The sequence below is a fragment of the Arabidopsis lyrata genome (genome assembly GCF_000004255.2).
Source record: "Arabidopsis lyrata subsp. lyrata unplaced genomic scaffold ARALYscaffold_2, whole genome shotgun sequence".
Classification (NCBI taxonomy): Eukaryota; Viridiplantae; Streptophyta; class Magnoliopsida; order Brassicales; family Brassicaceae; genus Arabidopsis; species Arabidopsis lyrata.
Genome location: NW_003302554.1, coordinates 18,070,033 through 18,096,680, shown reverse-complemented (window position 1 = coordinate 18,096,680; position 26,648 = coordinate 18,070,033). Strand labels below are relative to the sequence as shown.

Below are 26,648 nucleotides of genomic sequence, written 5' to 3'. Positions count from 1 at the left end.
TAACTCAGAAAAGTGATGCAAGTCAAGACAAAAATGACCCATACCATATTGTCGATCGTCTAGATCTACCGTCACACACAACGAAATCTATGTAATTATGTATTATATAGTACACAAGAACTAGTTCGTAATTTGTAAATATCTCGTACTGCAAAAAGGTAAACGTTAAAAAGAGACATCTCTACTAGGTCTGGGCATTCGGCTACCCGTTCGGGTTCGGTTCTTTTTTTTCGGGTATCGGATCTATTCGGATAGGGGGTCGAGACCCATTCGGGTATTCTTAAATTTTGGTTCGGATTCGGTTCGGATCGGGTCGGTTCAGATATTTTAATAAAGAGGCAAAATACTCGAAAATAACCAAAAATACCCGAAAAATTTTCGGGTTCGGGTCGGGTTCGGGTTTTTTACTCGTATATACCCAAATCTAACCGAAATACCCGATTTCTCAAAAATACATTGGTTACTCTTTGCCCAAATATAACCAAAAATATATAAAAATACTAAAATTACCCAAAAGAAAACTACATCATTAGTTACTTTTTAACCAAATATATCCAAATGTATACGAATTACTCAAAAATACCTAGTATATTCGGATTTATGATTATAATTTTAGGTATTTCGGATATTATAAGTATAAATATAACTAATATTTTTAGGTGTATATTTGTATTCGGGTACCCACGGATATTAGATTCGGTTCGGGTTCGGTTCGGGTTTTTTTCGGGTAAGAGGTCTAGGATCCATTCGGGTATTTTTAAAAATCGGTTCGGTCGGTTCGGATATTTTTTCGGATTTTTCGGTTCGGATATTCGGTTCCGGTTATTTTGCTCAGGCCTAATCTCTACTCTCTAGTCTTCTAATAATGATTTTTGTTTTTGGCTTATAAACAAAATGTCATTAATCATTTTAAGTATATATTATTGGTACGGTAAAATTTACAAGATATATTATTGGTGGACCAGTCCACTATGTAGCACCTCGGTGCGTTTCTACCGAAACCGACCGGATAGCCGATAGGATTTATCAAAAAAAAAAAAAAATTATAAGATAAACAAAAACGCTTAAAAAGCACCATTTTTATGCTTACGTTTGTGATTTAGTCCATGCGTTTAAAGAAAAGTTCATCTGAAAAATGCCGACAGAAATTATATAATAATGGAGGAAAAGCCGAAATAAACCAGAGTATACTCGTATAACGACAAAATTCAAAAACTTTTGAAAAATACACAAAATAAGAAAAAGTTCGGTGGGAATGTGCCTTTAGTCAAGTGGTTAAGTCCATTTGACTCCGCCTTCCCCACCGGAGTTCGATTCCACTAAATCGCGTTACCCCGCGTAGTAGGGATTGACTATGGATCGAGCTTTGTCGATCCAAAGTTGTCAAAAAAAAAAGTTCGGTATAATTTATTCAGACAGCTTATATGAATTGGCAAATATACGTAACGTAGCGAAATCGTTTTGACTTTTGTCCCCAACTACGGTTCTAGACTTCTAGTTACAAATTATGATCGCCTTTTGTTGGTACTTTCAATAATGTACAAAACTTGATTCAAATCAAATTATTTTAGAGCTGAACCAGGTCCACTTGTGCTATAATAAAATAAAATTACTCGGTGTTAAAATGTAAGAAATACAGTAATGCTAATATCGAGTAAGAAAGAGCGTAGTGAGTGAGGTTAGGAAATAGGGCACTGACATTAATGGAAATACAACGACTCCACATTAACCTATAAATGAGTTCTAGATCCACTGTATATATATCGAATTACTAATACTTAATTATAAATTGTTTCAAGTCAAATGTTGGGTTGAGATCCACGACACATGGTTATGTAATGTGGAACAAATTGACTTATCGTTTTTTCTTGGTCTTAATATATAAGAGCAGATAATCAACTACCCATTTGCTTCGTGTGAAACGGATCTATCTATATTCTTAATTGTTCCATCTGTGTTTTATCATAATTAAATGTTGTTGTAAATTTTTAGTGGCAATTCATTTACTTATGTAATTACCAAACAAAGGTCAATGAAATTTGGAGGGGATGCACACGAGTAGAGAGTAGTTGTAAAATAATTTGCCTAATTCTTCCGTTTCATATATTACAGTTAATATATATATATATATACTTCTTTTATGCAAAACCGTACAAGATTAGGATAATGCACTATGTTTTCTCTTTTGCCAGTAAAAGGCAAATTCTCCGTTAAAATACGAAACTATACGTAGTAAAATCTGGACCAGAAAAAGTGCTTTTCGTTGCTATTATTATTTTTGGTTTTACAATTTTTAAACTCAATATATGATTTTCATTCCATAGCAAATTATTAGGCTTATCAACCTCAACAATGGACTGTAGCCAAGTCGATGTAACGTAAAGAGATGATCGATGGAATGGGAAGTAGTGAAAAGTAACTTTATTTGCTTATCTTTTGTACATAACTTTTGGACCGTTTTGTCTTTTTTTTTTTTTCATCATTTGGACCGTTTTGTCTCTAATAGATATTTGTTTTATTCTCTGAGTTGTCATCTATACCTCTCTTCTTTTTTTTTTTTTTTTCGTCTGAATTTTATTTAGAACCCAAGGTAAAATACCAGTTGAAATACAAACACCGGCGGACTAACGAAATGTCCCCAGAAACTTAGCCCAAAAGAGGGAAGCAAAGCCCCAACATAACGGGAAAACTATTTAGACCATCAACAAAGAGACAATATATCTAAAGAAGATCATCCGTTAAGGAAACAAGAAGACCTAAACACTAAAATTGCGCAAAGAAACCAGAAACTCTCACCAAGCTTCCCCAAAGAAACTGTGAACGCCGGAAGCACCAAAAAGATCGGATAGACCTCACACCGAAGTCAAACCAGTAGCAAAACCGACAGGGAGGAAAGCAAGAAGCCACCGATAGGAGAGACACAAATAAAAACACCATCACACCTTACCAACCGGACCGAGATAGCAAAATGCACTAGGGACAAGACAAAAACCTTGAAAATCGACTAGAGATAAGCCAATTAAGATCAACAGTTCTTACACGCGGACTCATCTATGTTGGTGTCGGATCCCGCACCAGAAGTCCGAGACCAACCAAAGATTGCCACGTAGTCAAGATAATGGCCCATAAAGGATAAAGCCCATTGGACCCGTGAGCCGAGGGAACGGTCGAAGTGGTTGTCACCACTTCGAGAATCCGAAGTGACTGCACTGTGACATGAGTTCGGTGTAGAAGACACGGGTAAGTCGGTTCGAGGACAATTGGGCCAAAAAGGCGAGGCCCATGAAGATCAGAGTCAACTCAAATTCAAACGTTGAAGCATTAAAGTCAAAGAATCAAAACGGACACATTTAAGAAGGAATAATTGTACTTAATTACTCATTTTAATGTCGTTTCTCTATGTATAAATATAAAGGCCAATGGCCATGTAAAGGGGATCTTCCTCTCAAGAAAGAAATACTATAGCAATTTTCGTAGCAATTTATAAGTTTTTTACATATTCATTTTTGTCCCTCAAGAATAATCTTTCCTACTTAATAAAATACTTGAGTGTGTGAATCCGACATCCACATTTTGGCGCCGTCTGTGGGGAACTAGGATTCTTGAGTGGTCAGATTTTTCTTTATTACACTTCCGAGATAAGCAACAATGTCCGGAGGAGACACCGTTGAGACATCATTGGCCGAAACCCTCAAAGCTATGCAGCAAACCATGTCGGACATATCACAAAAGTTCTCGGATGTGGAAAAGGCCGTCGATACATTGCAAACATCCCAGGTATCTCTTAGTCAAAACGTCAATACTATACAAACTCGTGTTCGCTCTTTAAGTGCAGGAAACTTTGTGGGAATCCGAAGAGGGATATTCAACTCGCCAAGTTTCGCTGCACGAAATGAAACCAGCGGACAAACAACTCCCGGTGCTACTAATAATGTAGTTCAGACGTTGGAAGAAGAGACACAGCTCGGAGATGAAGAACAACTTGCAGCTCAATACGAGCAGGAGAACCTCGACCAGTTCGAGACCATGAGGAAGGTTAGCCAGGAATTAAAAGAAATGAAATCAAAATTTCATCAAGCTACAAGTTCGGAGCCAGACATCAATCGAGTCATTGAAGAAGCTAGGCGAACACCTTTCATCTCGCGAATTGCAAGTTTGAGGATCAAAGATTCCCGGAAACTCAAGTTGGACCCTTACAGCGGATTGGAGGATCCAAAAAGCTATCTCGCAGCTTTTCTGATCGCAGCTGGAAGAGTCGAGTTGGATGAAGCTGATAAGGACGCAGGCTACTGCAAGCTTTTTTCGGAGAATCTATGTGGCCAAGCTCTAATGTGGTTCACCCAATTAGAGCCGGGTTCGATCAGCAATTTCGACGAACTATCAGCCGTATTCTTAAAGCAATACTCCATCCTTATGGATAAAAGCGTTTCGGATGCCGATCTTTGGAACTTATCGCAAGGATCTAATGAGTCACTTCGAGTTTTCATCACCAAATTCAAAGGAGTGCTGTCAAAGCTCCCAAGAATCTCGCAGCAATCAGCTTTATCTGCCCTACGAAAAGGATCATGATTCAAGGTTTAAAGAAGACTTAATACTTCATAAACCAGACACAATTCAGGATGCACTCTTCCGCGCGAACAACTGGATGGAGGTAGAGGACGAAAAAGAAAGTTTTGCCAAAAGAAATAAGCAAGAAAAGCCGGCAATCACCGTCCCTACCAAGAAGTTCGAGCCTAGGGAGAGCAAAGGACCAAGGAAATTTGGGTCGCAACCCTTCAACAGTACCGTCGGAAAGCAATTCCAAGGGAAAGGAAGATCAAACACTTGGGTCCGTGATGAAAGTCTATATTGCGACATTCATAAAGTAACCGGACATTTAACCAAGGATTGCAGCGTTCTTAAAAGGCACCTCGCAGAGCTTTGGGCCAGTGGAGATCTTTCCAAATTCGATATAAAAGATTTTGTGAAGGAATACCACGAAGCAAAGGAAAACTCCAAAGATCAAGATTCCAAAAGACCAAGGTTATCCAACGAGGAAGAACCAAGGAGTTCGAAGGGTAAGATCAATGTGATTCTAGGAGGCTCAAAATTTTGTCGAGATTCGATAAGGTCCATCAAAAAACATAGACGAAATGTCTTACTCAAAGCAAGCTTGAGCGAAGAAGTTGATCTTCAAGGTGCCTCAATATCATTTAACGAAGAAGAAACGCGGCATCTCGAAAGACCGCATGATGATGCTCTAGTCATTACTCTTGATGTTGCTAACTTCGAAGTATCAAGGATCCTTATCGATACGGGCAGTTCGGTCGACTTGATCTTTTTAAGTACTCTAGAAAGAATGGGAATCTGCCGAGGAGACATAGTAGGACCCCCATCTCCGTTAGTTGCGTTCACAAGCGAGTCAGCCATGTCTCTCGGAACAATCAAGCTACCGGTCCTTGCCAAGAAGGTATCGAAGATCGTGGACTTCGTTGTCTTCGATAAGCCCGCAGCTTACAACATCATCCTCGGGACTCCCTGGATTTATCGAATGAAAGCAGTCCCCTCTACATACCATCAATGTATCAAATTTCCAACATCAAATGGGGTGGAAACAATTCGGGGAGATCAAGAAGCTTCACGGACGTGTTACCTAGCTAGCCACCGTATGAAGATTCAATAGCAATTAACGAAGCCTGCAAAAGAGGGACTAAGAACAAAATTTCCTAGCGGGCAGAAGAAAGATGATGTAGTAATCGAAGTGGTGTTGGAAGAAGACAAGCCGGACCGGAAAATTCGAATTGGAGCAACTTTGACTGGCCAAACAAAAGAAGCTTTGGTCGAACTTTTAAAGAAAAACAAAACATCGTTTGCATGGTCAGCAACAGACATGCCTGGTATAGATCCAAATATAATTTGTCACGAGCTAAACGTGGATCCAAGCTTCAAGCCGGTGAAACAGAAAAGAAGAAAGCTCGGAGTGGAGCGAGCCAAAGTAGTAAATGACGAAGTGGATAAACTTTTGAAGATAGGGTCCATAAGAGAAGTGCAATACCCGGAATGGGTAGCAAACACTGTCGTTGTCAAAAAGAAGAATGGGAAAGATAGGGTTTGCATCGATTTCACAGACCTAAATAAAGCATGTCCCAAAGATAGTTTCCCGCTCCCGCATATAGATCGACTTGTAGAGTCCACCGCTGGAAACGAGCTGTTAACATTCATGGACGCCTTCTCGGGTTATAATCAGATAATGATGAACCCCGAAGATCAAGAAAAGACGTCATTTATCACAGATAGAGGTATCTATTGTTACAAGGTAATGCCTTTTGGTTTGAAAAATGCAGGAGCAACTTACCAACGGTTGGTTAACAAAATGTTCCACAATCACCTCGGGAAGACTATGGAAGTCTACATAGATGATATGTTGGTTAAATCGTTAAAGAAAGAAGATCACGTTAAGCATTTGGAGGAATGTTTTGATATTCTCAATAAATATCAAATAAAGCTGAACCCGGCGAAGTGCACATTTGGAGTCCCATCCGGAGAATTTCTTGGCTATATCGTGACAAAAAGAGGGATTGAAGCCAATCCAAATCAAATTAATGCCTTTCTAAACATGCCATCTCCAAGAAACTTCAAAGAAGTACAACGGTTGACTGGGCGGATTGCGGCTTTGAATCGTTTTATCTCGAGATCAACAGATAAGTCGTTGCCATTCTACCAAATTCTAAAAGGGAACAAAGGATTCCTTTGGGATGAGAAGTGTGAAGAAGCTTTTGGGCAGCTTAAGGCATACTTAATCACTCCACCTATACTGTCCAAACCGGAAGTGGATGAAAAACTTTATTTGTACGTGTCGGTTTCAAACCACGCGGTTAGTGGAGTCTTGGTTCGGGAGGACCGTGGGGAGCAGAAACCAATTTACTACGTAAGCAAGTCAATGACGGATCCAGAAACCAGATACACAATGATGGAAAAACTCGCACTCGCGGTGGTGACTTCGGCCCGAAAGTTGCGCCCATATTTTCAATCCCATTCGGTTGAAGTATTAACCAACCAGCCACTCCGAACAATACTTCATAGTCCAAGTCATTCCGGACGTTTGGCGAAATGGGCGGTGGAGTTAAGCGAGTACGATATAGAATTCAAAAGCCGGGTCAGTATGAAAGCTCAGGTTTTAGCAGATTTCTTAACCGAGTTACCAATACCTGGAACGGTAGAGCAGCCGGAGAACCAAACTTGGAAATTACACGTAGACGGGTCTTCAACAAAGCAAGGATCCGGAGTGGGAATCAAGTTAGAATCTCCAACATCAGAAATTCTAGAACAATCATTCCGGTTGTTATTCAATGCCTCCAACAACGAGGCAGAATACGAAGCCCTGATTGCCGGACTTCGATTAGCACAAGGAGTTGGAGCTAAGGAAGTATTGGCTTATTGCGATTCGCAATTAGTAGTTAACCAATTTAATGGAGACTATGAGGCCAAAGATTCAAGAATGGAAGCGTACCTCGAAGTGGTGAAGGGTTTATCTAAAAATTTCTCGAAATTCGAATTAATCCGCATACCTCGGGGAGAGAATACAACTGCGGATGCACTTGCCGCATTGGCGTCAACATCAGATCCTAAGTTAAAGAGAGTTATTCCAGTGGAATGCATTTCGGAGCGAAGCATTCAAGACAGCAAAGAAACCCTCGTCGTTACAAGGTCTCGAGCAGCGGCACGCGACCGTGGCGAACCAGATATCGAACCGCCACCCAACAAACGAAGGAAGTCAAAGGGATCGAATACATCTAACAAGGAACCCGTTGTCTTAGCTAAAGAGGTGATTCCAGAAACAATGTTAGAAACCGAGCCGTTAATCGAGGAGGATGTTCTTGAACCAAACGAGCATCCCGAGCCAGAGCCACGAGTATTTCACAAAGTTGACCAAATTCCGGCTAAAGACTGGGGGGCTGACTGGAGGGAGCCAATAAAGCACTACATTATGACAGGCAAGCTCCCAAAGAATAAGTGGCATGCCAGAAAAATGAGAATCGTTAGCGCGAAATTTTGTCTGTCAAAAGACACATTGTATAGACGAGGTGTCAGTGACCCTTACCTATTGTGCATTTTTGGGCCCGAAGTCGAAATCGTTATGAGCGAAGTGCATGAAGGATTATGTGGGAGTCATTCATCAGGAAGGGCTATGGCTTTTAAAGTAAAAAGAACGGGATATTATTGGCCCACTATGATTACAGATTGTGTTAAGTTCGCCCAAAGATGCAAGCGCTGCCAACTCCATGCACCATTGATCCATCAACCGTCGGAATTATTCTCCTCCATTTCCGCCCCATACCCGTTTATGAGGTGGTCAATGGACATCATTGGACCATTGCACAAATCAACTCGAGGTGTACAGTACCTTTTAGTCCTTACGGACTACTTTTCAAAATGGATTGAAGCTGAGGCGTATGTTGGTATCAAGGATTCGGCGGTGAAGACCTTTATTTGGAAAAACATTATATGTCGACATGGAGTTCCATACGAAATAGTCACTGATAATGGACCACAATTCATTTCACACGAGTTTGATGCCTTTTGTGCGGACTGGGGAATCAAAGTTAGCTATTCTACTCCACGATATCTGCAAGGAAACGATCAAGCTGAAGCCGCGAACAAGACAATATTAAGCAATCTCAAGAAACGCTTAAGTCATCTAAAGGGAGGATGGTATGAAGAACTCCAACCCGTCTTGTGGGCCTATCGTACAACCCCTAGGCGACCTACAGGAGAAACTCCATTCTCTTTGGTTTATGGCATGGAGGCGGTAGTACCAGCTGAACTCAATGTGCCCGGACTTCGCCGAACAGAAGCACCGTTAAATGAGGAAGAAAATTCAGCAATGCTTAATGATTCACTAGATACCATAAATGAAAGGCGTGATCAAGCTCTAATTCGGATCCAGAGTTACCAGCAGGCAGCAGCCCGGTATTACAATTCTAAGGTTAAAAGTAGGCCGTTCTTCGTGGGAGATTATGTATTAAGGCGCGTCTTTGACAAAAAAAAAAAAGAAGGTGCCGGTAAACTTGGTATTAATTGGGAAGGACCTTACATTATTACCGAAGTGGTTCGGAACGGTGTTTATAGGTTGAAAGACTTAGAAGACAATCCAGTCAAGCGAACTTGGAATGTGATCAACTTAAAGAAGTTTTATGTTTAAAGCTATATGCATTGTTTTTGTACATGAACTACGGTGTGGCTTGATCCCGAGATGGGTACGTAGGCAGCTCGGAAACGAGTTCAGCTATTAATAAAAATTTGTTTTATTTCTTTATTAAAGGAAAAAGGTTCGATTGTGCGAACAAGTGAAGCAAATAAAGGTTCGGCTATGCGAACATACAAGAGATTGGAAATAGAGCGTTATTTAAAAGACGGAATGTCCCTCATCGTACACTTCGGATTATGAAAATCTTGTTGACGAGCAGAACACTTCAACTCCTTGACCAGCAAGATCGAGGATCGGCATCATGCAGTCCGGAATTCGAGCAAAGTCAGAAATTCCAAGCTCAATCCACTCTCCGGGGTGAGATTCAAGGATGTGAAGATCTCTTGACACCGTAGTAAGCCTGCGTTGCATCCGGTTAATCCTCTTCCGAAGTCTCCTCTTTTCCGACATAAGCTTCCGGTGTTGAAGCTCAAGTGCATCTATGAACGCCGTCGCTGTTCCTTGGTCTCTGATTGGGAGATCCCTGATCAAAGCACATGGGGCTCGGATCTGAGATCTCAAGAAGCCGCGAAGTGGAGGAGGCTGCCTGCTTGGCTCATTTGGAACATCTTCGTTTATCATTCCGATTCTGGAGAAGTCGGGCATAGATTCTGAACAGCGAAGATTGAACTCCATACCTACTAAAATGAAAAGAATGGTGAGGAGTAAAGGGAAATTGAGACTATAATTTATAGGAACGTCATATCCCTAACAAGCTGCGGATTCTATCCAAGGAATGGAGTGATTCGCGGAGAGATTTATGCCCTCGAACGGATCCTGCATTAAAAGGCGCATCTCCGAGAATATTTTTTTTTTAAAAAAAGGAAAGTTGCAAATGTTTCCATAAATAAAAAGGGGCCGAAGCCCATTACGAGTTTAAAATAAGTGAAGAAGATAGAGAACATTTATGGAAGAGGCTCAGGAACAGGCTCCTTCATCGTCGGTTTAGTCTTCGAAGTGGACGCCTTGTTCTTGGCATCCACTTCGGGATGATCCCGAACGCGTTTCCGACAGGTGCTGGCCTCCTCCTCGTCTTCTTCCTCGCTATCAGATGGAACGGTATGGACCGGAGCATTCACAGGACCCGGAACTCCTCTTGCACGGAGATACATCCGAAGCATCTTCGGGATCTCAGCAACAGAATCGAAATTCCGCCATTCCCATTGAAAGGGATCACTCTCCAAGGCCCGTATCTTCCTCTCCACCCGAGCGATGCGAGCCTCGAGCGTTTGCCTTTTGAGTCCCAGCCGCTGCCTCTCTTCACACAAGCGACGGTGTTTGTCGGCAACCTAGCATAAAGATGAATGAATAAGATGAAACAAAAAGTTTCTAATCAAAAACGACAGATATTAACCTTGTCAATAAAGTCGCAAGCCTCCTTCTTCTCCTTCGAAGGAAAGTGAAAGACGGCGTGAGGGAAAAGAACGCCGGCCGGTTCAAAGCCGTCGCCGGACAAGAAGAGTGGGCTGCCGGGATCAATGGGGGCTACTTTTTCGTTTTCCATTCTCGTAATATTTCTCAAAGTATGATTCTAAAATCGTGTTTAAATAAAGCTTAGAAGTAGGTGAGCCTTTATTTATAATGATTTAGGGTTTGTCTTGGAACCATAAATCTAATAATGGTAGTGTGTCCGAGTGGTTTAAACCATTTTTGGAAAATCGAGAAAAGGCAGTTATTGCATTAAAGACGAGCCGTTTTCCTTATTTATAAGAAGGGAAAGAGCAACCGTCGCATTAACTACAAAAGTTTCTGAGGCCCAGGCCCAATAAATTTATCGAGTTGACTAAACCCGAAGTGGGGAACTCGCTTTAAGCCGAGCTCAGTTCTCGCATTCTAAAGAGAAAGGTCTGATCAGCCTAAAAATCTCGAAAACATAACCACAAGGCCACAAAAGGTTAAAAGCGGACTTTGCAAACCCTCATATAATTTTAACCAAACCCCCTTGGGTCGTACCCTAGAAAGGTTTAAAAGCCTCCTCAGGCAAAAATCTTGTTCAAAAGAAACGATAAAGCCTCCTTAGGCCAAAAAATAAGTTTGAAATTAAGTTTAAACTAAATGGGACAATCCCTAGTTTAAAGTGGACACAGCCACTACGGATCGACCTCCACCTCGGACTCCGGCTCAGCTGTCAAAGTTTTGCCCGCCTCTTTAATTGGCGCTTGATCAGATGAAGCTCCCTGACCACCCTCTGCGGTACAACCAACCTCCGGAGTGACCTCCGGTACCATAGGAACTACGGGCGGGACAACGTCTTCCGTCTCACTTGAGCCTAGAAATAATAATTCCAGTCAATCAAAGGTACAAGGTAAGAAAGTGTAATAAGCGTCAGGAGCCAAGCGTTACCTGCCCAGTCTAAACCCGATTCACTTATAGGAGGAGATTCAGTAAAGAATTCCTCGAAGTCAAGCGGGTTGAAGGTCGAAGTGGGAAGAGCTGCCAAGCGACTCCGTTTTTCAGAAAGATTAGTTGACAGTTCGGTCCTTTCTTGCTCCTCGGAGAAATCTGCTTCATGAATTTGATCCAACAGAATCAGGTTGCTCTCATGCTCCTTGATGTCTGATTCCAAGTCTGACCTAGCCTTCTCGGTCTGCATGAAGCGGATGGCCCCTTGGATCAACTCCATCCCGCGTCCCTTAACCTCTTTTCTGGCCTTCGATGCCGACCTTGCCAACTCGGAATCATGCAACTTGGCCAGCGCCTTGTACTTCGCGTCAAGCTCGATAAGTTGGTTGTTCAGGGTATCGGCGGTTGATTCGGATTCATGAAGTCTACCCTGAACACCAGAAAGTTCATCCTGGAGTTTGTAGTTCCGATCGTACTGGTCTTGCAGCTCCCCCTTTATCTGCGCAAACTCGGATGTTAAACTGTCGACCTTGTCCTCCAGATCGTGCTTGGAGCCGGCAGAAGAACTGAGTTCAGCCTCAAGGGCAGAGAGTTTCTTCTTCCACATGTCAATCTCCTTTTTCCGTCCAATGACCAACCCTTCGTAATGTTCGATCATGTCGTTAAGTTCGCTATGAGCCTGGCATTATACATAAACCCGGGATGGCGAGTCAGTTCGCAGAATGGCAATGCAATAAAAAAAAAAAAAAAAAACGGAACTAACCCGAGATGAGTGATGCGCGTGAAGCAAATAGCGTTCACGAATCGCAGGGCGCCATTTGTCGAAGTCTGGCAAGATCGAACCCGATCGGGTCTTGAAGCATCGGAAGACGCTGCCATCTTTCTCCATAGCTGCGAAGAAGGAAGAGTTGTAAAAATCGGAATCTTAATAGAAACAAAAACGCTAGAGTATGTGTAAATCACCAAACCTGAAAGCGATTTGACTTGAGGGACAAGAACGGGCTTTAACCTCGAGGAAGCATCTCGAGATTCAGAATCCCCCTTTTTAGGAGATGCACTCCGAGCAGTCTTTTCGCTGTCGGGCTGAGAAGAAGAAGACATGTCAACAGGACGGGGAGGACCCATTGGTTCAGTAGGAGGAGATGATCGAGGTGAACGGTCAGTCCGGGCCCTTGATTTCTCCCTTCGCGGAGACGAGTCACTATGGGATGACTTGTCCCTCTTCCTACGAACCAAATTCTTAAGTGGTTCATTGCTGAAATCGTCTCGGGAAGGACGAGGAGAATCACGACGAGGAGACCGCTCTCTCCGAGGAGAACGTTCGTCACGACGTTCGCGACGAGGTGTTAACCTATAAGCAGCAACGGATCTGGCTCCCTCGGAGCTGTTATCATCAACCAGCAGGGTCCTGCTGTAATCTTTTTTGTCAATGGCGGCCGCAAGGAACGCCTTGTTTTCATCACAAGCCTCTGCTATCGGCTTGGAGAGTTTCTTACGCTGGGCAGTAAGGGCCCGAGCTGACATTCCCTGAGTTGAGGGAGGAGGCGGAAGACGATGAAGTAGATTGGGAGGACTCATCCTGAGTTTTCGGTTGGCCTCGACAAACTGATCGAGGGTGAAAGAATTCCAAAGGGTTTCCCCTTCAAGGATTGTTTTGAAGAACTTGACAAATTCTTCAGTCGGGAGAGTTGAAGCGATGAGAGCTGCGAAATGAAACAACGAATTTGGTCAGTAAAGAAATAATAATGAACAGGAAAGGAATATACGACCTAGTCTCTACCAGGTTTCGTAGACCACTTCGATGGGAGTACATCGGAAAGATTCCCAATCGAAGCAGGAGTTTTCTTAATCAGAAACCAAGGATGGTGCCAGTTTTCATCCTTGTTCGGGAGGTGCGAGATGACGTTTCTATTGGCATTTGGGTATGCCGAGAAGTATCCTGTTTTCTTTGACGAACTTCTCACACTTAGAAGTTCATTCAGCTCGGGGACTCCAATGACGTAGCCAGCCTCCGCCGCAACGGTTATAATTCCGAGGATGGTTCGGAGGAGATTGGGGGTTAATTGAGGTAAAGCAATCTCGAGAGCCGCCAAGAATCGAACTAGGGCTTCGGGAAGGGGGAAGGTCAATCCGCAGCCCTTGAAGTAAATTTCGTAAACACAAAAGTAGCCGACACGGTGGTTCTCCGGGGATTCCGTAGGATCGGCTATTTGCGCCTCCGTTATAATTCCAGGAGGAATTTGACAAAGCCCCTTTAATCGCTCAAGGGATTGAAGAGTACATGTGGATTTGTAATGAGGACCGGCGATATCGTTAGGACGAGTGCATTCGTCATTACTAGAACGCCTCTCGTCGTAAGACGGAGATTCAGGTCTTTCAGAATCAGAAGTCATCGGATAAAAATGAAAAATTCAAGATCCGGCAAAGAGAGGTTCGGTGAAGAAAAGTAGAGAGAAGTTTTGATTAAAGCACAAAAGTAAAAGAAGGAAGTAATGGTGAAAAGAAGTTACCTCACACAAACTAATGATGAAACCGCCTTGGAAGTTATGTGGGAAGTGGGAAGGTTTTTTCCCGTTTTAATAGTAATTAATTAATATACGGTCATAATGATGACAGATGTCAATCGGGTAAAAATGGTTAGTGCCGAAATTAAAGGAGTGATGAGATTTTCGGCGGGAAATCAGAAAGATTCTCGAGCGCAATCTTTGGTCATTTAAAGCATTTAAAGTCCTCCGAATTGGAATGACACTTCGAAGAACTTGGGGGGCTAATTGTTGGTGTCGGATCCCGCACCAGAAGTCCGAGACCAACCAAAGATTGCCACGTAGTCAAGATAATGGCCCATAAAGGATAAAGCCCATTGGACCCGTGAGCCGAGGGAACGGTCGAAGTGGTTGTCACCATTTCGAGAATCCGAAGTGACTGCACTGTGACATGAGTTCGGTGTAGAAGACACGGGTAAGTCGGTTCGAGGACAATTGGGCCAAAAAGGCGAGGCCCATGAAGATCAGAGTCAACTCAAATTCAAACGTTGAAGCATTAAAGTCAAAGAATCAAAACGGACACATTTAAGAAGGAATAATTGTACTTAATTACTCATTTTAATGTCGTTTCTCTATGTATAAATATAAAGGCCAATGACCATGTAAAAGAGATCTTCCTCTCAAGAAAGAAATACTATAGCAATTTTCGTAGCAATTTATAAGTTTTTTACATATTCATTTTTGTCCCTCAAGAATAATCTTTCCTACTTAATAAAATACTTGAGTGTGTGAATCCGACATCCACAATCTATACCTCTCTTCATCTAATTACGTCTTCATAAAAATTCACAAATTATTCTGTAAATTAGTAACAAAGATCTTTTTGAATAAAACACTATATCCAAAAACTATCAAAGATGTTTTACTTCACACTTTTTAAAGAGTTTTAGTTTATTATGCATATATAGACAACGGCGTCGTATACAAAATTCCTCGGTTAGTCGACTTCGGTTTACTCAAAAGTTACTTCAAACTCTGTCGGTGTCTATTCCATCTTATATTTCTTAGCACAGAAAAATAAGTCGCATGTGACGACTTCAATCAATATAATCTTTTATTTGTTTTAAGTTCTTCCTCTCTTTTTTTTTTTTTTTGGTCAAAAAGTTCTTCCTCTCTTTATATTCTTTAATTTCTTACTTTGTTTGAAAGGAATAGACTTCATTGAAAATAAAGATTCAGTAACAATTGTCTTGCCGGTGATTAAAATGTAGCTCTAACTCTACATCAATCATCACCACACATTTTGTTTTCCTAATTATGATAGCTATGATTTTTCGTTGTTGGGTTTGTTCAGTTGCAATCTTTTTTTATCAACCATAATCAATTTTTTACGACCCGTACGTTAAAGTCTATTTTGATTGCTGTTTTACAATATCAAACGTCGGCATAATGATATTTAACGTTATCTATACATATCTTAGATTAATCACCTATCCAACGTCACTGTTCCAATCTTTGACCTATGGACAAAAGTACATTGTAGATTCCAAAATTAAATTTTCTATCACACGATCATCACGTGTTTTAGATCCACAAAGCCAAATGTGTATCTGTATATTATACGCTCAAACAAATTTAACAAAATTCCGATTAGTAACAAGTAGATAAAGAAAACCTAAAAGATACTTTGAGAATAAAAACTAAAAATCATCTTTAATTTTATCAAACATTCATGTATTAGTTATAAAAACGTTATTTTTTCTTTAAATTTAATTTAACATGGCATGCATGAAAATCATATAGTCGTAAATGCATTTTAATTACCATTTGAATTCCTTTTTGTATTGTTTTGTGTGCATAAACTTGAATACTCTTTCTGTTTCGTTTTAGTTCTCGTTTAAGATTTTTTCACACAAATTAAGAAAAGCATTTAATTTTCTGTTTTATCCTTTATTAATATATTTTATAAAAAAATTTATTGGCCAAAACATTAAAACAGTAGGGATAAAACTGAAATTTTCACCAAACATTTGCATTGAAAACCTAAAACGACAACTATTATGAAACAAAATTTAAATCCTAAAACGACAACTAAATTGAAACGGAGAGAGTAAATATATAGTGAAATCTTTGCATGTTACACTATTATATGTTTGAATAAAAAAAGGGGATTGGGAAATAGTAAAAGAGCACACATGTGATCCAAAATTACACGATCCGTGAAGTTTTGTTTGTCACGGTCCGCCACAAACAAGAACTCGAATACTGTGCACTAACTTACTTATCAACGTTTTATTCTTATCCTTGTACCCAAACATCTCCGTTTCGTAACGGATGTACGATTACAGACACCGTCACATATGCCACGTCAGAACTATGGAGCCACCGACATGTAACCGCGTTTCGAAATGGGACCCACTATTCCCCGTTTTATCTTACATTTTTTCTTTCAAATTTTTATTGTTTCCCTCAGTATTTTGTTATTTATATGGAGCTGATCCAATAAATTCTGTTCAGACATTAGAATGCAAAGACGAATTGTTATTTTGGAATCTTGAAATAATCACCAATCATATTTTAAGAACATATAGGTGTGTGTGTGTGTGCGCTTACAAATAAAAACGTACACACTACGATGGCATAGGATACGGCAATGAGACCCGACGGTTGTGTAATTAATTAACTTCTAATTTTTTTTGGCTGATTAAGAAACCTACTTTCATGTTTATTTCGCATTTCTTTAGCTAAAAGTGATTATATATACTACTGGTCTAATCCGTTCGACTAAAACATCCAGTCCAGTTTTGATTGACATATATAAATATGCACTCAGTTTCATCTTATTATATGATTCAAAATTGTATTGTACATCCGGCCGTTTCACGCAAAAATTCTAGTATTATTAGTTTTGTTAATATTTATATTTCAGGTAAACTGAATGTTTCGTTATCTCTTCTTTTGTTTGTTTTGTTATTAGAATCATACATTTTCCCAAACACAATAAATTATAAATGTTTTTTTTTTTGTCAAAGAATAAATTATAAATGTTAGATGGTACCTTGTGTCTGTTTGCAATGGAAATTTGTGGAGCAACCTGATCATCCCTTCTTTATCATAGAATTTAATTGATAATTAATCGTTGGCGATAGCACTTTTACAATCATTTTCTCTTAACTTGTCAACCAAAATTGTTAAGCAAAAAAGGGAAATAAATTTTGAGTCATACTGCAGCAGATAGTAACAATGTTTCGGGGTTCTTGTTTTTTTTTTTTTGATTTTCTCTCTTGAAAATATATTTACGTGGCTTTATATTCGTACGTTGTTTTATGTACGAATATAAGTAACAATATACTGTATTTGATAAAACTCATATTTTACGAGGCTTTATATTCGTACGTTGTTTTTATGTGATGATGCTATGTCAAATCATCCGTAGTATCTTTTTATTTGATGAGTACAAACATATACAACAAAATTGCAAACATATCCCCACCCTTTTCCACTTTATTTAGGAACATGCAAATTTATTAATCCAGTAAAAAAATATGCATGAGCCATGAAACAACTCCCTCGTCTTAAATTATGCGGAATATAAGAAAAATTCAAATGAAATTACCATAAAATACAGCTTTTAAAGATCACATAAAAGTAGAAAATATTATAGTGAGTGGAATTTATAAAAGTACGAATTTTGCCTCGCGTATGGACACAATTTTAACCTTATCGTGGTTGGCGTGTACAAGTGGGCAACTGGTCTCCTAATAATGCGTTTGGTAATAAATGATCGAATTCTTATAAAGAAATATCTTTTTTGAAAACATTAGTCTATGGATAAGAAGATAAATTATAATTAACCAAATCGATGAGTGTAAAAAACAAAACCCAATCGATGACATATATTTTTCTGAAGAAACTCGTCTTTTTTTTTTCCTTACCTGAAAAAGCCAAGAAGGGACGATGACTCGTTTTCTTGCGAGAGGAACTTGGCCTAAACCGACCATTTTTTTTTTTTCTCATGTGTTTTGTCGTTCTTTAAACAGTCCAAATTTGATGAATAAAACTACAAAGTCAACATTTTACACATTCAGATCTGCATCTAAAACACACATATTGTATCTTTTTTATTCATAATTTGTTTTTTGGTCCTAATCATTATGTTTTTTTTTTCCACTAAACTTTATGATGTTTATATAAATTCCATTGACGCTATAAAACAATCTCGATACATCTACCTTAAAAAGATCAATTAACTTTAGAATAGTAGTACTAGTATATAAAGAAAAACACTCCCCGTAAAAAAATCATTAACTACCGACAAAATAACCTTTAGAAAATCTTATGTTTGACCTAACACATATTTTTCTACCGGTTGAATAGCGACTTCTATTTACTACTCCATAGTATATTTTATTAAGAATATAATTAACGAGTATCTTCTAATTTTTAATATTATGTCAACTACTAACTACACTTTATTAATTTGTCAACTACTAGTAGTATAAATCATCTTCTAATTTTTCAGTCGAATTAGTGAAATTTTAATTAAAAGAGTCCATTTCTCAATAAATATTTGTTTTTATGCACCGCCAAGATTACATATGAAGAAAGAGAGAGAAATAAAGGTAAAAAAAAAAAGCATTAAAAATAGAAATAAAACAGAGCGTGAAGTTAATACCGGTTATAGTAGTAATTACCAATTAGACATGTACCCAAGGGAAGCTTCTCTTCTTTCTCCCCCCATTAAATACGCTCATCACAACTAAACATAAACCTTTATTCAACGCCCAGAGATTCCACTAATTTTGCTCTCTTTCTTTTTATTTTTTTCTTTTCTTTATACCCAAAAAAAAAAAATGGTAACGGAGCTTGACAACGAAAGTGTTTCTTAAATCATATAAACAAATTTAAGGTTTTTTTAATTTATATTTTTGTTTAAATAAATCAGTTCTCACGAGCTGTGTCGAGATTGGATCCATACAAAATCTGCACGACGCCTGCTTCTTCACTCTCTTCCAGCTTCTCAAGTCCCAGAGAAGGTTGAAGAAGAACATTGAAGAAGATAATCTGATTAGTATTATCAAAATTCCAAATTTATCTTTTTTTTAAGGGAAAGCTCCAGATTTAATCGTTCGTTTGTATATACAGTCCACACCTTCAACGGAGAAAAAAAGAGAAGGTTTTTGCGTCTTCTTCCTCACTCCTTTTTTCTTCATTCTTGTCGAATTCATCTTCTTTATTTGATTCACTTTCTTCCCCCTAATTTCTGGATTAATTTGAGGGTCGGTGGGGTTTTTTGTCCAATTTTTCTGGGTTCTCGTTCGATTTCGATTTCCACGAGACAAACCCAATTCATCTTTGCTCAGAATTCGTGGATCTGTTGCTTATGTAAAATTGGAAATTTCTAGTCTTTTACTTGTTTTGATCCAACTTCCTTAGAACGCGTGATCTCGAGTTTCAGAGGTCTTTGTTTATCCAAAGCTTTAATTTTTATAATCTGATGGACTTGTTTTTTTTTTTTTTTTAACAGGGATCTTCGATTTATAGCAACAAAAATGTCAATGCCACTACAACGTGGCATCTCTGGAGTACGAGTTTCTGATAGCAGTGATGATTTGAGTGACTCTCAAATGAAAGACAAAACTGAAAGACCTCGTTCTTCTGATAACCACTTAACCTTAAGGTTTCCTTTTGGTTTCCTCTTTACTAATCAATCTTCTTCCAAGCACGGTGGTGGCGGCGAAAATGGTTTTTCTGCTGATCCATATAGTGCAAGAAGCAGGCACAGATTGATGCTTATGTTTCTTAAGATCAGTTTGGTTCTTATTGTGGTTATTGCTTTAGCTGGATCTTTCTGGTGGACCATTTCCATTTCGACTTCATCCAGAGGTCATGTATATCACAATTATAGGAGATTACAGGAGCAGCTTGTTTCAGACTTGTGGGATATTGGCGAGATTTCTCTTGGTCCTAATAGGTGGAAAGAGCTGGAATATTGTAATATAGAGTCTGAGAATTTTGTTCCTTGCTTTAATGTTTCTGAGAATCTTGCTCTGGGTTACTCCAATGGTGATGAAAATGATCGGTTTTGTGGGCCTGGATCAAAGCAAGAATGTTTAGTGTTACCACCGGTGAAATATCGGGTTCCTCTTAGGTGGCCGACTGGTAAAGATATCATCTGGTATTCTAATGTTAAGATTACTGCTCAAGAAGTTGTGTCTTCTGGTAGCATAACTAAGAGGTGATGAATCGTTGCTTCTTTTGGTTCTCTCTTGCTATAGTTGACTGGTTTCATTGCTAAGCCTCTTTTTTGTCTTTTTTTCAGGATGATGATGATGGAAGATGATCAGATATCTTTCCGGTCAGCATCTCCTATGTCTGATGAGGTTGAAGACTATTCCCATCAGATCGCTGAAATGATTGGGATTAAGAAGGATAACTTCATAGAAGCTGGTGTAAGTCACACACATTCAAAAGAGTCAATCTTTATCAGTTCAGTTTCTTATTTGCTATTATCCTCTTAATACTGTTTCAGGTGAGAACTATCTTGGATATTGGATGTGGTTATGGTAGCTTTGGGGCACATCTGTTGTCCAAACAGATTTTAACCATGTGCATAGCAAACTACGAAGCCTCGGGTAGCCAAGTTCAGCTAACACTCGAAAGGGGTCTCCCTGCGATGATTGGCTCTTTTATATCAAAGCAATTGCCATATCCTTCCCTGTCCTTTGATATGTTGCATTGCTTAAGATGTGGCATTGATTGGGACCAGAAAGGTAACAGTTTATTGACACCCCAGAATGATTTTTCTCGTGTCCTTAACCCGATGGAGGACCCAACTTTACTGTTTCAATCTGCTGTGTAGATGGGCTTCTCCTTGTAGAAATTGACAGGGTTCTCAAACCCGGTGGTTACTTTGTATGGACATCTCCGCTCACAAACCCTCGTAACAAGGATCATCTTAAAAGATGGAACTTTGTTCATGATTTTGCTGAAAGCATCTGTTGGACTCTTTTAAATCAGCAAGACGAGACAGTTGTCTGGAAAAAGACTATCAACACCAAATGTTATAGTTCCCGGTCAGTGATGCACACACACCACTGTTGTATTACAGAATCTGCATATGGTTACATATATGGCTATTTATTAAGTCGTCTAAAAATGGATACTTTGTCTATAAACAGGAAACCTGGAGTGGGCCCTTCTGTGTGTACCAAAGGACACGATGTCGAGTCTCCTTATTACAGGCCTCTTCAGATGTGTATTGGTGGAACACGTAGCCGGAGGTGGATTCCCATTGAAGGCCGGACAAGATGGCCTAGCCGGTCTAACATGAACAAGACTGAACTTTCATTATATGGTTAGTCTCCTTAGTTACAAAATTGCTTCTGAATCCATATGTCTGCAGTTTTTGTTATCTCATTTTTGATTCCTGGGGTTGGTTTAGGTCTTCACCCCGAGGTGCTTGGAGAGGATGCTGAGAACTGGAAGATAACTGTGAGAGAATACTGGTCTCTCTTGTCTCCTCTGATATTCTCTGATCATCCAAAGAGACCCGGCGATGAAGATCCATCACCGCCTTATAACATGCTCAGAAACGTATTGGATATGAATGCTCAATTCGGTGGTCTCAATTCCGCCTTGTTGGAAGCAAGGAAATCAGTCTGGGTCATGAATGTGGTCCCTACAGCTGGACCTAACCACCTCCCCATGATCCTTGACCGTGGCTTTGTCGGAGTTTTGCATGACTGGTCAGTCCAAAAGTCTATTGGATTTTCCTCTTTAGCCATAGAATTGTTTCTGAACATCTCTTTTCCTTCAGGTGTGAACCATTCCCGACTTACCCGAGAACATATGACCTGGTACATGCAGACAATCTCTTGTCACTTCAGACAAGCCAGCGCCGAAAATCATGTCGACTTATTGATATATTCACAGAGATTGACCGATTGCTTCGTCCAGAGGTACAGATTTGTTTACTTTGGAAAGAACATTATTGCGTTCTTGTAGTTCTGGTAGCTATAATAAGAAAAAAAAAACTTTTGTACAGGGATGGGTGATAATCCGTGACACCGTGCAGCTGGTGGAAAGCGCGAGAGCGTTAGTAACGCAGTTGAAGTGGGAGGCTCGAGTAATAGAGGTTGAAAGCAGCAGTGAACAAAGACTTCTCATCTGCCAAAAACCATTCACCAAGCGACAATCAATCTGAAGAAGAAGAAGAACATAGACACAGGTTTTTCTCCACTTTTTTTAATTTTTTGTTCCAATGCCTCACATTTTGGTAATCAATCATCCAACTTGTGTTGGCGATACGGGGAAGAAAGGAGGAAGAGATGAAATATATATCCCGCCGGGGACGTAAGACCGCCGGTGAAATTTCTTTATCTGGTTTCGTGAGTTCCCATTTTACTACAGAATCTAGATTTTTTTTGTACAACTTTGGTTCTATAACTCTTATTATACAGCGAAAAAAAGAATATGATTCATATTTGTGAAGATGTTTATGAAATAAAGTTTAAAGCTTTTTAGTAACTTTTCACTGCTTTGGTTAACCGGATCCGAGCTATTTATCCAACATTGTACCGTACCGGAATTAAAAGTGTACAATTCTTTTTGAAATTCAAACCGGACGGAGTACATTCGGTTTGTTTTTCGTTTTACATACATGTTTCCACGAACCGAAACAACTGGAAACACACAAATTCGTCCAAGAGAAAAGAGCAACTTGGAGAACATAAATGGTCCTGTGGTGGATATCTTTGCAATTTGCATTGGCCAATTCATAAGATAAGATTCATACAAGTAAAGAAAAAAAATGTCAATGTAATGGTGACTCTGCAGCTGAAGTTTTTCTTAGCTGATGTTGGCTTCGGTTTTTGGAACCACGTCCTTTTGCAATGTGGCCTCGGTGGTGAACGCTAGGGGAGGCTGCTCCCACAACTTTATTGGTGGATGTTCTTTTGCGCCTGTGGTGCAAAGAATCTCCACCACCAAACGCAGCTCTCGCTACACTATCTTTGAGAACTTCCCTGGCTCGTTGTGGCTTGATGAGCTGCTTGTTAAGATAAACTAGCTTAGGGAGAAGGCTGGAGACGGTCTTTCGTAGCTGGTCCTCGCCTACGTTACTCTGAATCGGGTTTCCGAGGATGTTCAAAGCGACAAGAGAGTTGTAGTTGGCAACAAGCTGGCCTATTGCTTTGGTGGTGGCGATCTTGTTGAAGCTAAGATCAAGAACGATAAGTTTCAGCAATCTGTGTAAGCCTTCTACATTGCTGATCTTGTTCCCAGCTAGGTATAGTTCTTTGATCAGTGTACAGTTTGATAAACCTGATCAATAGCTTTTGGTTAAGACAGGGAAACAAGCAAAGCATTATATGAATTCTGCTTAATGACTGCAATCTTACCTTGTCCAATGCGAGAAATTCGGTTGTAACTGAGATCGAGTACTCTTAGGCGTGTCAAATCTCTCAGTCCTTCGATAACACTGATCTTGTTCTTTGAAAGATTCAACGCGTGCAGGCCCTTTGGAAGCGATGCAGGAGTAATTTGAACTGCAGTGAACAGAACAATGTCTAGTAAGCAACACACACATGCTTTAAAAAACAGAACAATGTCTAGTATCCAAGAGTGTGAACCTATGAAGTTGTTTGAAAGATCAATCGACTTGAGGCTGGTAAAATGTGAGATGCACGGGATAGCTTTCAAGCCGATACTCGATATGTGAGCCACGCTTGAGGATTTGCTCATAGACTGAATAAGGCTATTTGCGTGCACTATAGCCTCTGTGACATTTCCGGATTGAACCACATTTCCAAAGGGTGATCTCTCTGTATTGGGAGAGGTTGGGAAGCTGGCCAAGACGTCTCTATCCTCGTTTATGGGTACTGCGGCGGTTTCAACATCGAGTCCTCTTACCCACTCGTCCACTCGCTTCATTGAAGATGATTCGGCAGAGAACGCTACCCACTGGTTATGACGAGGCCACAAGTTGGATGATTGGTTGGTGAAATCGGCGCAATTGTTTGTAGATTCTTCTTCATGGCTAGATTGGTTGTGCTCAGCAAAGTCAGAGGTGTATCCAGACTGATGGTGCTTGTTTAAAGGCTGTGACTTTAGCGAAACACGGTGTTTGTGAAGGTTCCTATGGCTCCAGAGGAACAATTTCCACCAGAGCCGCCGGCTACCCGAAGGAAGTATCTGCATCGACGAGTGTTTCTTGAGCATCACTCTATCTGCACTTTTATGGGACTTCACTGATTCATTACTAACTGGAACGGTCTCTCTCAGGTCATGGAGATCAGAACCATGAAACCGGCCATTGAACTTGCTGAGAGTGGAGCAAGATCGTTTAAGCTTAGGAGAAGTCACCCAAGACGTGGCTCTGCCTAATCCGGGATCGCTGACATGACCTCCTTCGTCGTCGTCATCATCGCCGTTTTCAGAAGTATCTGTGACTTCCTCCTTGCTTTTCAGAGATTCAACGGCTCGTTCATGAACTTGGAATTCAGGAAACTCACGGTTCGTTGAATCCTTGTCGTCACGTTCATCTTCGCCGTCATATGGCTCGTGCTTAATAGGACTGCCCTTGTCGTAGCCTGCGATGTTAGGCTCATCATTCTCCAGAGGCTTCACTGGCTCTTCAAGTCTGATCTGAAGGATTCTCTGCGTTTTCGGAGGCAGAGGTTTTGAATTCCCCTGTTTCAGTAAACAGAGAACGAGTTCAACGCAAAATCTGATTCGCCGGAATATTCACAAGAATAATTCCTAAATACTAAATAAGTTACCTTATTTTTCTTTCTACGGATCAATCCAGCAAAGCATGGAAATATCTTCATTTTGTGAACAGACTCAAAAATCCCGAAGAAATTTTTTAAATTAGCCGTAATCTATTGGAAGTTGGGAGAGCACCAAATCGATGAATTTAAAAGAAGAAATGACGCCGGAAAAAAAGGAAGCACTTCTTGATCCGACCACCGCCGAATCCGTTGATGTGTCGGCCAGAGTTAAAGATTGCCCTACTTGTTTTAAATTCTGTTTCACCAATACAAACGACCTCAGCCACTAAAACAGAGAAGAAGAAGAGAAAAAACAGAGGATAGAAGATGAGGAAGAATGAAATGGACGGGTTTATGACAGAACATGCAAAAGAGCCACATGTGACTTAAATCTAATGGTGTTTTCGTTTACTCTTAAAGACAGAGAAAAAGAGATGTGTGTACGTATTTTATTTATTTATTCTCCACTTTCAATTTTCAACCAAAATTTTACTAGAATAATATTATTCATTCCTTACATTTTCGAAAACTTTATTGTATTTCAGTCTATGTGTCTTTTATGCATTTAAGATTAAGGGGACTAGCTTAGTATGAATCCGCGGCTAATACACGGACTTTCTTATTTATATATTTCTTCCCTATTATAATGTTTTTTTTTTTTTGTTAATTATTCCCTATTATAATGTTTGAATAATAATCGCAATGCATTGAAGAAACATGATTAGTTGGTGGCAACAAAATCAATTAAATACACTAATAAGCAGAGAAATATGTGATGTTTCTGTATTAAATCCAAACTATCTATATATATATATAATATATATATATATTAGTATATATATATTGACATCAGATTAGTATTTTTCTAGTGTATTTTATAACAACATTTAAAGTAGTAATATATATTAATGTGCTCAAGTTTGAAAGATTTGAAATAAATTGTGATGGATTTTGAGTATAAACTTTTAGGTACTAAAATCCATAATATCATCTACATTATACGTTAGATTTTTAAAAACTCATACTGTTTGTTTTTGATATATGAAATTTATACGTATCCTAATAAATTATATGGAATAATAAATTCTGTAGCAATAATGAAATGTTTCCTTCTCTAAATAAATAGTTCAAAAGAAAAGACAAAACAAATGAAGAGAGTAGTAGAGAAATAAGAGAAGGTAATGTAAGCATCAGGTCCGGTTTGTTGCGTCCGGTAGCCGCAAGTAACGACGTCCATCAAACTCTCTCCTGCTTTGTAGTCCACCCAGTCTCACATGGACTCTAATGTCTCCACTCAATCCTGGCCGTCAATGTCAGATATCTACGGGTCCCACCTTCATAGAAGCAGCTGTTTTTGAGCTTATAGATGACGTGGCTATATCTCATTGGTAGCTGACTATATCTCACCTCAAATCATTTAGAACACAAAATAAAACAACTCACACATGACATGACAGCATTATTGCAATTTGCAAAGAATATAATTCCTTTTGAAGATTATACTATATGGTTATGTTATGCAGTATACGCTAATATTATCATACTGTTTTTTAAATAGTGTTCGATGATTTTTCAATTTTTGAAAATGATAAAGAAAATCAGGTTCCAATTAAAATACATACTACATTATCGTACGAGGACATGATAATCAGATTTACATAAAATATACTTAATTTAAAAACTGTTGGTGTTTTTTTCCTTAGTTACGGAAAATGATATTCATTTTTGTTTCTATAGAAAAAAATCACGAAACTTGGCACACATCGTTAATCACACAATCTCTACAAACTTATTAATTTCAAAACAAATACAAACGGTTATAAG

General features: G+C 39.5%; 3 protein-coding genes across 3 annotated transcripts; 1 reads left to right on the top strand and 2 right to left on the bottom strand.

Moving 5' to 3' along the window:
- Positions 1–10,131: 10,131 nt before the first annotated feature.
- LOC110230823 lies at positions 10,132–10,503 on the bottom strand (the record flags this gene model as incomplete). Its single annotated transcript, XM_021034890.1, has 1 exon — positions 10,132–10,503. A coding segment is annotated over one exon (372 nt), but the record flags the coding sequence as incomplete, so codon positions are not given.
- Positions 10,504–18,836: 8,333 nt separating this feature from the next.
- LOC9323795 (probable pectin methyltransferase QUA2) lies at positions 18,837–22,581 on the top strand. The gene is made up of 9 exons (XM_002889135.2): positions 18,837–19,228; positions 19,580–20,290; positions 20,375–20,504; positions 20,585–20,825; positions 20,915–21,128; positions 21,234–21,409; positions 21,497–21,800; positions 21,872–22,013; positions 22,100–22,581. The coding sequence occupies exons 2-9, from the start codon at positions 19,605–19,607 to the stop codon at positions 22,256–22,258; spliced, it is 2,052 nt and encodes a 683-aa protein (XP_002889181.1). The 5' UTR covers positions 18,837–19,228; positions 19,580–19,604; the 3' UTR covers positions 22,259–22,581.
- Positions 22,582–22,774: 193 nt separating this feature from the next.
- On the bottom strand, positions 22,775–25,183 carry LOC9325244. Its single transcript, XM_021010282.1, has 4 exons — positions 24,834–25,183; positions 23,685–24,744; positions 23,454–23,600; positions 22,775–23,376 (listed from the first exon to the last, which is right to left on the bottom strand). Exons 1-4 carry the CDS (start codon positions 24,882–24,884, stop codon positions 22,868–22,870), a joined length of 1,767 nt encoding a protein of 588 aa, XP_020865941.1. The 5' UTR covers positions 24,885–25,183; the 3' UTR covers positions 22,775–22,867.
- Between the last annotated feature and the right edge of the window lie 1,465 nt (positions 25,184–26,648).